The following is a 13,345-nucleotide window of genomic DNA, read 5'->3' as shown; positions in this document are numbered from 1 at the left end:
GTGAATCTCAGCGCTGCAGTGATGTCACCAGTGTCCCTCATCTGTCGGTGTAAACACACACTCTGCTGAGAGGACTGTCGCCAAACAAGTGTCACAGTGTCATGGGGCGCTCAAATGATCATGAATTAATAAACTGACTCGTGACATTTCCAGAGGTGGAATAAAATACCTCGTGCCACACTGAGGAATATTTGATATTTAGAGGGATTTAGTTCTGGGAGAAACAGTCTGTAAGTATCAGTAGATCTGTATATTATTATAGATTTTATCAATCCCATTTATAATTCTTCTTACTGATGTAACAATTGTTAGTTTAAGAGAAAGTTAAGTGTAAAGGTGCAACAAATCAGCCATGTTTTAATTCAGTTAGTTACTTATTAAATGAAATTCACATTGTGCCTCCTTATTTAAATCTCACTTTGTCAGTGCAAGAGAATGAAGAGAAACCCCTGCTGTTGCTGACATGTACAAAGCAAGGAGCCGCTTTGATCTGACGCAAGAAAGCAGGAAAATGCGGTGGAAGCAATATCTAAACACTTAGGGATTCATGGAAACAAGAAGTCAGCAAAAAGCTCAGACGGCGGGGAGATGAGAGGTAAACAGCAGGACATCGATGAGGCTGACGGGGGCAGAAGTAGGCAGTTTACAGTGACCTGGAAGGCCGCTGACCATCTGCTTCTGCCTGGATTTAACTGCCCACAAGTTTCCAAGAAGTCTTTTGGTTTTTGATGCGTGCGCCTGCAGCAGGAGTCTTTCATCTGTTTGGATGATTTTCAACAGCCTTTTTTCCTTTGTCTTCCTTTTTACCTCTGTTCTTCTACTCTGGCTGTTTCTCAGGTATGTTCTGCTGCTGCTCATTCTCTTCTTCATCCCGGGGGTGGTGATGATGGTTGCCTACGGCATGATATCCAGAGAGCTCTACAGAGGCATGCAGTTTGAAGCGGGCCAGAGCAATGAAGCCGCTGGTGAGGACAATAACACACGTTGTAAAAATGGATGCTTCTTGTGACATATTTGCCTGCTGCGGGTGTCACTGCGAGCAAGTCCTTAACTGACCTTCGGAAAACATGCTGCTAGTTACAAACCTGATACACATATTCATCTGGTCGATGTCATTTGACATGTGAGCGTGCTGATTTTACTCACTCCTACGACACGCTGGATGTGATTCACCCTCTAATGATGTGTGTGTGCACGTGTGATGAATTCCTAATGGAGCCCTATTACTTTTCTGTGCTAGCTACAGTGCTAGCTAGATGAGACGTCCCCTTTACCCATATTTTTTATATGCAACGATGTTCTCTGCAAAAACCCCAAATTCTACCATGCCTTATTTTTACTCAAAATATCTCAACCTGCTTCACTTTGTTCAATGTAAATGTACAGCGAAAGAAGTGAAAAATAAGTGAAAAAACAACATTTAAGGCTCGACAAACTTAGAGTTTTTACATGTATTATATTTATATGTAATTATGTTTTTTAAACAAGATAAATAAAAAACACCAAAAAAAAAGACCATGGCTGTCACATGGTCTGAGCTTAAGCTGGGCAACGTTTTTATTCACAATTCACAGCTCACGATTCCGGTTCTAACACAGCGCGTACAATACTGACGTTGGGGACGTGGAAGTGATGATGGCAGCGCTCCTTTGAAACACCTACGCATCAACCTGCAAAGCTGAAGGCTGCTGTCTGCGTCAGCATAAGACACAAAAGTCCACTTTCCTAACGTCAATATGTTACGCCATGGGAGTGAAATGCAACGGAGAAGAAGAACTGGGAAGCAGCTAAACAAGAAGAAGAATCAGACAGAGAATCAAAAGAGCAGACGTGCGGGGGTTGATGTTTATTGAACTGATGACAGTAAAAACATTAGTTTCTAATTTTGAGAAGTGAATCACAGTCCATCCGTAGCCGTCTTCACCTGGTCCGTCTCTTCATATGTCTGGACAGGATGCGCGACTTCAGTCCTGTAGGACGTGTTGCTGTCATTTAGTTATCATCATGTTTCTTTCATGATTTTTTTCATTACAAACACGTCCAAAACCACCATCATCATGTCCCCTCCATGTTGTTTTCCACTTGTTTCAATGTTTCCACTTCGTTTTAACACGTGTGATCACATGAAATTGCAACGTGGAAAAAGAGATTATAATTCTAAAGGCACAGCGGCTTTCGTTGGTGTCGTGTTTTCTTCTATATGGGAGTGTGGCCTGTCAATCAACAACATACTTAGTGAGGCAGGTTGAGATAAATCCCCTAGTGACTCAATGCGGTAGCCTCCTAGGGGCGACCCGGATTTCAAGCAGGTTTGATTTTCATCTGAACCATCAAAGAGACTTAGTCGATGCATTTTTTGACTTTCTTTATGGGCCGCAAATTTAGCGACTTTTGTTTCTGTGAAAAGCACGTACTGCAGCGTTTCCTGCCGTGTGCCCTTCCCCTTCACAAAGATGTCGCTCTCATTCACTAAAATGTCTTGGAGCACCCTCTTCCGTAGTCAGAGACCGGTGAATTCCGGCACCACACCGTCTCCAGGCTACGAATGAATCGTGCGAAGCCATCATGCAAATTAGGTAATGATGTAATTTAACGACTTCTAGCGACATCTGGGGCAGCCATTTGTGACTTTGCTGTTTTTGGTGATAGGTGCTTACCTCCCACCCCCATGTTTCCACATCAGCTCTGCTCCATCTTAAGTGAACTAATAAAACACGACGAAGGAGCAAAGCACCAGCTCAGCAAAAACAGAAATGAACCCTGCCTTTTGTCGTCTTGTGAATGGATGAAAAAAGATGAGCAGCAACATTGTTTGTCTTTAGCTATTGGGTGCCATGAGTGGAGACAGTCTCTCTGAATATTTTCATGACTGACGTTCCAGCAGAGATGACTTTTGTTTTGCCTGCAGCTTGTGTTGACATTCTTTTGATGCGCAGGTTCTGGACCTCAAACACTGTTCTGACTTGTCACAATTGGCTTGTTCTCGTGCCAACATGGATTTTCTCCATCGCGCTTTTCTGCTCGTGTTTCCAGGGAAAATAGACAATCTGTCAGTCAGAGCTGAGTGTTAATGTTCGCCCAGAAACGTTCCTCTTTTTACTGAAGGAAAGGCTCTTTCCATGGACTCTGAAGGTCCTTCCTGATTCTCTCATGTCCTACAGGCCAGAAGAATGGTCTCAAGAGCCGGAGCGCCCCCAACAACGATGATGATGACGGTTGCTACGTCCAAGTGTCGAAAAAGCCAGGCACCTCGGTGGAGATGCCGACTCTGGCTTCATCTGGCCAGGCCCAGCCCAAGACCGACTCTCGCAGCAACACCTCCGAAGCAAAGATGCAAGCCAAGCGGCGAGTCATTCGCATGCTGATGGTGATCGTGGCGCTCTTCTTCATCTGCTGGCTGCCGCTGTACTTCGCCAACACCTGGAAGGCCTTCGACTTGAGGACAGCCGCCAGAGCCCTGTCTGGTGCGCCCATCTCCTTCATCCACCTGCTGTCCTACACCTCCGCCTGCGTCAACCCCATCATCTACTGCTTCATGAACACGCGGTTCCGCAAAGCTCTGCTGGCCACCTTCGCCTGCTGTTACCGCAACCGCTTCTGCCGCCAGTGTTGGTGGTGCAAGAAGAAGGAGGCGCTGGGAGACGACGGCCTCACCGCTACCACCATGGGCACCACGATGGTCACATCCGTGACCAAGACCGGCTACACTTCCGTCAACACTAACGCCAACTGTTGAGGAAAGAAAACAGCCAGTTGTTGTTTTCTCCCGTGAGGCAAGAAGCCCATCAATCATAGGACTGGTTCCTGAAGGTTCAAATTGCATGGTTCCAGAAAGCTCTCCAGGAGGCTGTCAATCACACCGTTGACATCCGTTTTCTCCAGACTCTCCAATTGTTGCATCCTGACACGAACATCAAGTGCCTGTACTCTCTGTGTGGCTTTGTTTGTCCTCATCCTTTGGCCAAGATGTGTTTATATGTAAATACTGTCGTGATGTTCTTACTTTGCCAAAGGAGGTTCGGTGTGCATACATGTATGTTTAACCTCATTCATTCAAGACACTTTTTTTTAAGTTGACATAAGCTAGAACGGAAGTGACCATCATATTCATGCTGAAAATATCTAGCTGTTAATTTTGACTGGGCTTTTCTTGGCGCGTAATTTGGATAGGATTGGGCCAAACCTTCTTCATGCTCTGGCCTGCTGCCATACAATCAGATTGTAATGTATTTAGGGTTTCGGTAAGAAGAATGTGATGACAATAGTTAGCTGAAGGATGTAACTAGCGACGGGCGGATGAGGCTTCATGAAAGAGTGCTTATTTTCAGAGGCCACCAGATGGCGCTCTTGGTATAAAAATGATGTGAGGTTTCATTTAAACGGTTGTTTAAATCCAAAGATTTTGAAGCAGAGCCCTGATCTCTGAAAATACAGTCAGGACGCTGTTTCATGAAGCCCCAGCTGCTCATCACTAGATGTAACGGTTGTCGATGTTATTACCAGATTTTGGGGTTGTGGTCTTATATGAAGTGAAAAGTGCCGGTCGTGCGACATTGTTTGTCTGTTCTTTTGTTAATGGTGATGGTCTGGAAGAGGACATGTCTGTGGAGGGTGTAACCAGTCACTTCCCAATGTGTGCCCGACTTCTGTGGTTGCTCATTCACTTCCTGTGCCAATTCACGTTTCGCTTGGTGTTTACGTCTCTCAGAATGGAAACGGAGCAATACTCTGGCAATCTCGCTCTTTGATGGTGTGGCGCGCTGGTGTGTCTTCAGCACTAATGCGAGCATTAGGATGGCAGAGCCAATGACTGGAAGGATGAAAGGACAGGCATGTTGCTCCGCTCTTCCTCTGCCTGTCAAACTTACATTTTCAGCTCAATTATCTCCTTGTGGTCCTTTGTGTTCCCTCGCTGCCGCAGTGCAGCCAATTACACTAAGTATGACCTGAACCCCGCAGAAAGCCGTGGCTTCTTGGCTTGGACTTAACAAGGTGTTCCTGAGGACCAGGATATGCACTGATGACAAATTGCTCATCAAACATGCTTGACCAACAACAAACCAGAGCCGTGTCACGTCTGCTGCGCAGCGCTGCGCTGCAATGTGAGACTCATTGGCAGCAGTGTTTCCCCAATAAAAAAAGATTTCAGATTAATGATGCTAAAAGAATAAGTAAACCATGGACTGAGACTCCTTTTGAACGATGGCTGAGCAGAAGCAGGCGTTTTTCAAAACCCTCCAGTGTGAGAACTTAACACACCATGGAAATGTGCAAATGAAGTTGTTCCCCTTGGAGCAGTGCTGCCCTCTTGGTAATTCAAACTCCAAAACAACGTGACTTGAATGTTTCTTTGAATATGAATTTAAGCGCTGCAACTCTTCCAGTCTGAGCTGCGAGGCATCGCCAGTCCAATTTACACATTGAGATCATTAAAAGAATTTAGTGGAGGGTAATAGCACAGCCCATTAACAAGCGCTGTGTGTGGTGCATGGTTTTGCCTGCATTGACACTATTGTTGTATCAAGCTGGCCAAAAATGTTGTGGTGAAACGCAGGAGTTACATGGAGCATAGCGGAGGTTTCCTGGAGTCCAAGCAGCCAATGAAAAATATATAGTTTGTTTACCGTACCACTTATGAGAAAAGACACCCAAAGTTAACTTTGCATATTGGTAGATGAAAGTCATGCATCTACCACACAAACATTGTTTGTATTGTTAACCAGGACCCCACTGAAATTCAATTATAATAACCCTGTTATTTTGAAGCTTTAAAACCTTGTGTTTCCAAGAATTGGAGTATAGCTAAACAACACACACACACCGTGGATCTGTATGCTGAAACTGTGAAATCAATGGGAAGACATTTTGCGGCAGCCTTATTTTCTACCTCATTTGACAGGAGATTGTGTATTTTTCATAAACATTAGAACTTAATGATAACCACATTATTTATTTTTCGTTCTCCTAGTTCGGTGTATCAACAGTACCTTATTGCGTTACATTCTAACACTGGTGTCTCTGCCTTCAAGACAGCAGTGAAATCCACAACTTTGCAGGGATGAGCCTCTTGAAACAGCAAATTGCAGTCATGATAGCTGAAATGACATGTTGTTTTAAACAGAAATCCAAGCCAAACTAGGACTCAGGACTTCCTTCTGACATTGAGCAGCACCGCTAGTCGACCTGGGTGAATCTACTTTGCTGTGGTGTAAAATGACTTTGGCCATTTGAAGGTAGAAGGAATGAAGCTGGTTTGTCGGCAGTCCTTGCCTTTGCTCACTTGTTTTCCTGTTGCTGAAGTCAAAACGTTATGGTTAAGCCCTGAGTGTGTGTTCAGGTAAATCAGGAGCACTGATCTGTGTCATGTGACTCGCCTGCTGTCAGACACTCCGACCCACTCGGGGATACAAGTGGACATAATGACTTCCAGTAGCAGCGAGGCGACCTTGTCACCAGTGGCACCCAGCACACAGACGATTCACATGTCGGCGCGGCCATCTGCTCCGCCAGTCACCACCAGTATTGTTAGCTGCATCAGACTCTTGCAACATTCCTCCAGGGTTGGACCTCCCTGCCTCACAGTCTCAACAACTCCAGAGCTCACCTCTACACTTGTGGTGGGTCACTAAACCCAGCACTGCAAAGAAGGGCTCACCTAAAAAAAACAAGATAAAACACTCATTTGGAGTAAATACATACTTGAAACAAATGAAATCATCTGCCCGTAGATCATTTCACTTGAGATGATTTCTTGAATTAAGATTGACATATCTAGAAATGGGATTTATGCAGGGGGCTGTAAAATGAGTGGGGGAAAAAAAGCAGTTTTTAGTTGATATTACTAAAAATGTTATTTTTGACAAGTATAATACCCTATTTTTAAGCATAAAATAGCTGCAAAATATCTGGTTTTAAGAAGATTTTTCTAAGATTATAGCTTTTAACAGCCCAAACTAGGTGAAATAAATGATGAGCTGTAGCGCAACGGGCTTGAAATTAGAGTAATAATCAACCCTTTTGAATGAAGCAACTTGAGTTTGTTCCTAAATCTGAGAACAAGATTTATTTTGATGAGGCATGGGCAGAGATGGAAAACATCATAGTTGTACTGTTACTGTCCTTGTTTTTGGAGCTGTTATGTGTGGTGACATGCATGATGAAAGCTCAGAGCCAATGCAAACACCAAAACACAACAACATTAACTCACCACACATCTGCCAAGGCCGCCACTTGTTCACGCGCTCTAACATGATATTACGCTGCAACATAACATAATATCAACCACAATGGAAATTCGCCGCAAAAAAGACAATTCATGGTAACCTGGAAGGATGGAAAATATATGCAAGTCCCTATCCTATGGGGTCGACTACACGCTAATACTTTTCAAACAGTACATTTCTAAAAACCAGAACGCGACTTGAAACATTTAAACTTACTTTTACGAAATCTTTCGCCACTTTCTCCCTCAGTCATTTGGTCCTTGGCTGCCGCAGTCCCGGCACTGGCCCGCGAGCTTCTGTTGTGGTTTACGTAGTAATGTTGCCATTTATTGTCATTGTGTTTTGGTGTTTGCCTTTGCTATGACTTTCCCAGCCACCATTGCAGAGTTATGGACCAAAAAACAAAGGAAAAGTTTAATTTAACTGAACAGTCGAACACCAGAAATAAGAAGTTTGTGCTCAAAACAAGATAAATTATCTAGCAGTGAAGGGCAGGAGCTGGAGACACAGCGACTGACACAGACGGTGTTCCACTTCCTGTTCAAATCCAAGATGAGTTAGTGACATGAAATCCTCACTCTGGCGTGGGAACACATCAAGATTCCTGTATCCGTAATTGGAAGTGAAGCTACTGCAGGTCAATACATTCTGACTTGCTGAAGGGATTCAAATGAATTTGTGGATGAAAAAACAGTGAGGCGATTGATCCAACGCGCCAAATATGTGTCAGGTGTGTTTTTGCTGTAAATATTTCACCATGAAACAGCAGCACCACACATGTTGTGGCTCTCCAGCTGACTTTGTCCCTCTCTCTCCCGCTCGCCCATCGACTCCCACTTCCTGCCGCCCACCCGTCAGCCCTCGGCAGCGCTCAACTGTTTGAATAACGCTTTCTGCCATGTCAAGCAAAAGCTCACTGAATGTTTTTTTGGATGTGCACTTCATAATTTGGTGTGAAATGAAGCTCAAATAGAGCAGGACTTAAACAAATGCCTTCATTTTCCTCTTGCCACTGAACAGCAGGTGTTTCATTTGGCTGGGAAGTAGGGAACCTTTGAGGGTCAGGTTAATTGTGAGTGCTCTCACCCTCATATGCGCCTCTGCCAGACCATTTCATTTGGATTACTATGTGTCTGTTTTATGAAGAGCATCAGCCATGAAAGTTTCAGGAGCAAGGTCTGAATCTATGGCTGTTCTCAGTTAGAGTCATTCTCAGAGCCTCTGGACGTGTCCTACAGCTGTGGGGCATCAAGACATTCCACTCGTGACTTGTGAAATTCCAGAGGAACAGACCCTACTTTCACCTGTCAATACACCAGTTTTTGTGTCTACGTTTATATGCCAAATTGCTCTTGACCCAGAGTTCAAAAGCACCAGCTGACAGGGGAATGTGAAGCCTTTCCTTCACCTGAACAACCAGAAAAGTCAAGCACATGGAAGACACTGAAGGGTGGACTTGGTCAAACATGGCTGTAAGAGGGATCTTGCTGCGTGAGCGTGGAGATGACAAGTTTTTGTTGTGGTTTGACAGCCATTAAAATGAAAACCTTGGGGTCAAATGGAAATATACATTTAAGAATGGTATTGGACTGTACTATGGAGACATATATTGCTTGGATGTATACGTTACATGGTGGAAGTTTATTTGCAAAATGATGAAATAAAGTCATTATGCATCGATGTTTTTCCTTTTTAGGACATTAAGTTAATCTCTTAAAGTTGCTCAACAAACCGTCACATAGAACAGTTTCGGGTTTACAGTATTGGCAAATGGTGCATTAAGATTTATTGTAATATATATGTTATTTATGTAGCTAATATAATGTTCGCTGTACAGTTCATATATTAGGGGATTATTTTCTCTAGTTCATTTATCTCTGCTCTTTCACTGGCATCACTCCGTTGCTGAAAACTCTCTTAATGAAGGACAGAAAGTACATGTTCAGAAATTCTCACCTGAGGAATGTAATTCTGCGACATGATGGATAAACTGCTCCCATCTTTTGGCATCATCATACGCGGAGGTGAAGCGCCGTCGTCTCTATTTTTAGAACCTGGTTTGGAACTGCCGTAGCTCCGTAGCAAACCATCAGTTTTGCAGCTACATGCATTGCCATCATCACTGTCCCTCCACTTACAGGACGTTCATTTCTTTCTTTTCTACCTCGTGTCAAATGTTTCTGATCTGGTGTTTCAATGCGGAAGGCAGGGTGCAACTTGATAGCAATATATAGCTCCTGAGAAATGAAATGTATGTGGCAGCAATGGCCCTCCGTTGACAGACACATCCTGTATTTGGAGCAGGACTTAATCTTGACAGCTTCCTGACAGTCCTGGTGCTGAGAGGCGTGATGATGAAGACTGTTTGACATTTCTGCCCTGACCAGACCAGAAGGATCGCAGTGACCCCAGACAGAAGTCAGGCTGAACTGCACTTGTACCATCACACTGCAGCAAGCACTTTATTCCATGTAGCAAGGGGCTGTGAATCCAGCAGGTGAAACAGGGCAATATCAAGTGTCACTTTACAAGAAAGTGACGGCGGCTTCACACTACAAGGCAGAAAGTATCGGCTTCTAAAGCTTAAACGTGTCATAGTCAGACAGTGGTGAGCGCGTCGGAGCTTGTTTGTTCATTAGTTATGTCAACACACTGGAAGATATGGGAGAGTAATATGCATGTCCCCGCTGGAGATCTTTTTTAAACTCGCCACTCTTCGGCGGAATGATTTATATTTAAGTTTGATACGTGCCTGAGGCAGTAACATTTTGTTTTGGCCGACAGATTACACGTTGGTGAGTAAACAAAATTAATGTGAGCTGTCAAGGAAAAGTTTCATTGCCTGTTTTGTGTGTTAAAAAAAGGGAGACTATTCATACCTGTGTTATTAATGTGACGCAAGAAGAATCTTTCACCGAATTAATGCTGGGAAAAGATGGAAATGAAGTGGTCCATCCTGGTGAAGTTGTTTGTGCTTTTGTGTCTTATGGTCTTTGCACGTCTGGGACGATGAACGTGAACGTGATAGAAATGAAAAACTGCTCACGCTGAGATTAAGATTGTCAACTTCAGTCTTTGTGGCTGAGTTCTGATAGGGGCGTTACACCTCCTCCCCAAAATCACAACCTTGACATGGATTTTTTTTTCGCTCTAGCGACATATATTTCACATTCCTATAGAACCATTTATGGTCAAACAAAAATGTAAGCGCCGCTCTCAACAGCACACCCCGACACTGTCGCCAATAAACATCATATCATGTGACACAAAGAAAATGGCTCTAAATAAACAAAGTATGTGCCAAAAAATAGTCCTCTGTTTGTTTTGGGCTCAACAAACAAAGTCCCTGACGTGCAAAGACCTGTACTGTACATGTTTACCAAAGCAGCCTCTGCTAACTTTTGTAAAGAATATCGCCAATTCTGGTGCCTGCTTGTATGACGTTGTTATACCAGTTGGTATTGGGGGAAAAAAAGCGTCAGAAAAAGAACCTGTCAATCTGAGGTTTTAAATGTTTGATGTTTGTGCCGTTTTGCATTACGTGTACTATGCTGTCTTGGTTTTACGTTTGTTTACTGGTTATTGGCTTCACAGTGTTTTGCCTTGACTCCATTATTTGTCAATAATAAATACTGGGAATTATGTACGTCGTCTCTCTGTGGTTCGTTTGCTTCGAAGGTGGTCTTCAACTTTCTAAACAAGTCAGGGGGTGTGCATGTGCCTCAGGTGAGTGAGAGGGTGAACAAGAGAGATCTTCTCCACACCACAGAGGCAGGTTCTTCATATCCTCATAGGGCAGCCTTACGACGACGATCTATCATTCTCCCCTAATCCCAGCAGCTGTGTGGTGGGTCTCTCCAGAAGAAAGGGGTTCCATGTCTTAAAAAATGTCTCCACAGAACCCTGCCACGAGTGGTTCTCCAGCCTAAGTTCCAGCAAAACATCCCAAATCCTGTGGGAAATTGTGGGAGTGGCCACTTTAAAAGAATGAGGCAGCGTCCTAATGGTGCAGTGAAGGCGACTACCGTGGGGGTTTCTACTACAGCTCCTACAAATGTTGCCACCATGGGATCTGGAGCTATTCTGACTTCCAATACAAGGGAGCGGGCTTCAAAGGTGCCTCTCCACAATCCGTCCAATTTAGGGCTCCACCAAAACATGGCCTCAGCTCAGACCGTAGGTGCCAAACCCGTCCGCTAACCAAATGTGTCCGGCCTGCCGTCGGATGATGACGTCACATCCAACCGATACGGCAAATGAATAAAAATATCTGCTGAGGTGGATAACTGTCTGCCATGAGAGAAGAAAATCTACCGCGGCACCAACCACATATGGGGTCAGATTGTTTGCGGAACCTAACAGTTTTAGAGTTTGAGAACTCTTTGAGAACTTTCAATTGTATTGGGCAGAGTGTTTTAAAACCTTTGTTCATATTTCATCATCTCGTTGAACCTGGAGATGTTGTTCCCAGTGGTTTTTAATTTTAGACATGGAGATGGAATCCATATGGGAAATCTGAATTGCGTGACATTGTCTTTTTGCTTGTTTTGTCAATGGACATTATGTCTTCCATAGTTGTGGTTGGGGGCTTGTTGCCAAAATTTTGTTGAATTGAAAACTAAATGCGTCGACATGCAACGCTGGAGGAGAAGCGTCGCAGAAGAATACATGCACCAAGGCAGCGCATCTTTGTTCCGTATAGCTGTGTTGCAGGCAGAGGAATTAGCACAGTGTGTCTCAGAAAAAGCAGAGAGAATTGAAATTTTGTGGAAGAAGGCAAACGCTTGGACTAAAAGATACGTTCTTCCCTTGGTGTTGATGAGACCAGTGAGGCAAATTCATGTCTGAAATGTAAGGAAAGTAAAGCATTAGTCTAAGATTATTGGTTTGTTTGAAGACAGTGTGGCTAATGAGCTAACTGAGCCTTGATAAAAACAGGGAAAAGCTCCGTCTGTGGAAGTCGGTGGAGACGAGTGTTTGCTGAGCTTCGCTGTGACGATGAGATGAGCTCTGTAAAGCTTTGGGATTGACAGCTAGATGGGTGAGGGCTGCATCGCGCCTCTGTGTATTGTTTGCTCGTTCCTTTGCAAACAAACTAAATCCAGGACAAACTTGCAGCGATAAATCCTTCAAACACTTAGTAGAGTAAAATGCTGTCAAACATGTCACATCTTCACCTCATATAAGGACAGACTTGCCATGAAACAGATTTGTTTATCTGCCCCTCTTTGATGCTGCCTGTACGTACGAAATTGTACCTGTCCGTTTTAAACCATGTCACTGATCACGTGCTTGCATGCGTTCTTTACATTAGTATTGCTGTTCACCAATATATCCACCAGGGGGAGCAGCCCATAGTCAAACTCCAAAACCAACATGGCGACTGTGGGAGACGTACTGATAATAAAAAAAAGAGGAAACAGAGGCACTGTTGTAGGAGGCGGTGGTCGGTGAGGCTGTTCCACAGGAGGACGGACAATTTCCTCCATTGTTACCTCTTCTTCATGTCTCATTAGAGCTACGTATTGGGTAGTGACAGCAACCCTGCCCCCCATGGTTTCAGGTGGTACTGCTCCGTTTGGTCCGTATCCATAAGCCTTGTGGAAACATGCAGAAAACAACTGAGGAAATGAAGGGAGACCACACGCAGAAGGCTCCGTCGGTATCCAGATCTGTACGTAACGTTGAGTAGAAAAGTGCCGCTGTGGCACCAGTCACATGACCACCTCTAGAATAAAAAGCAAAAGTGAAAACCTGACTTTTTAAGTTTAATCCTGTTTCACTTGACTTAGCTTTAAGCCACTTGTATTATAACACAAACTCCTACATTTTTCTGTATTGCTTAGTGCTGGGGCCGTGGCAAGGGACCTTTACCAGGGGCATGTACTGTACTCCTCCTTGTGGTCCTCATTTGAAAACCATCATCTGCATACCCTCTTAAAATAGTGTCCAAAAATGCTTCTTTCTTTTCTTGAAATAATGTGAAATAATGGACTGTTATAGTGAGACGCGTAAATGGCATCACAGTTGTCCACTGTAATTTGCCAGAGAGCAGTGGAAAAGCATGAAAAAAGCCTGATGAATTGAGAAGCAGCAGCTGACAATGGTGAGCCGACCTCCCC

The 13,345-nt window shown here is 44.0% G+C and overlaps 1 protein-coding gene across 2 annotated transcripts in view; it reads left to right on the top strand.

Moving 5' to 3' along the window:
• Positions 1 to 10,852, top strand: part of cckbra (cholecystokinin B receptor a) — a 53,901-nt gene extending 43,049 nt beyond the window's left edge. For both annotated transcript variants that reach the window (XM_053874821.1, XM_053874830.1), the window contains 2 exons: positions 838 to 965; positions 3,162 to 10,852. In XM_053874821.1, the coding sequence (XP_053730796.1) occupies positions 838 to 965; positions 3,162 to 3,736 (703 nt within the window). In that variant the 3' untranslated portion in view covers positions 3,737 to 10,852. The remainder of the gene's footprint in view (positions 1 to 837; positions 966 to 3,161) is intronic.
• The last annotated feature ends 2,493 nt before the right edge of the window (positions 10,853 to 13,345 follow it).

The sequence above is a fragment of the Synchiropus splendidus genome, chromosome 1, assembly GCF_027744825.2.
Source record: "Synchiropus splendidus isolate RoL2022-P1 chromosome 1, RoL_Sspl_1.0, whole genome shotgun sequence".
NCBI lineage: Eukaryota > Metazoa > Chordata > Actinopteri > Syngnathiformes > Callionymidae > Synchiropus > Synchiropus splendidus.
The sequence above is the reverse complement of the archived record's forward strand: the minus strand, read 5'-3'. Positions and strand labels throughout refer to the sequence as shown.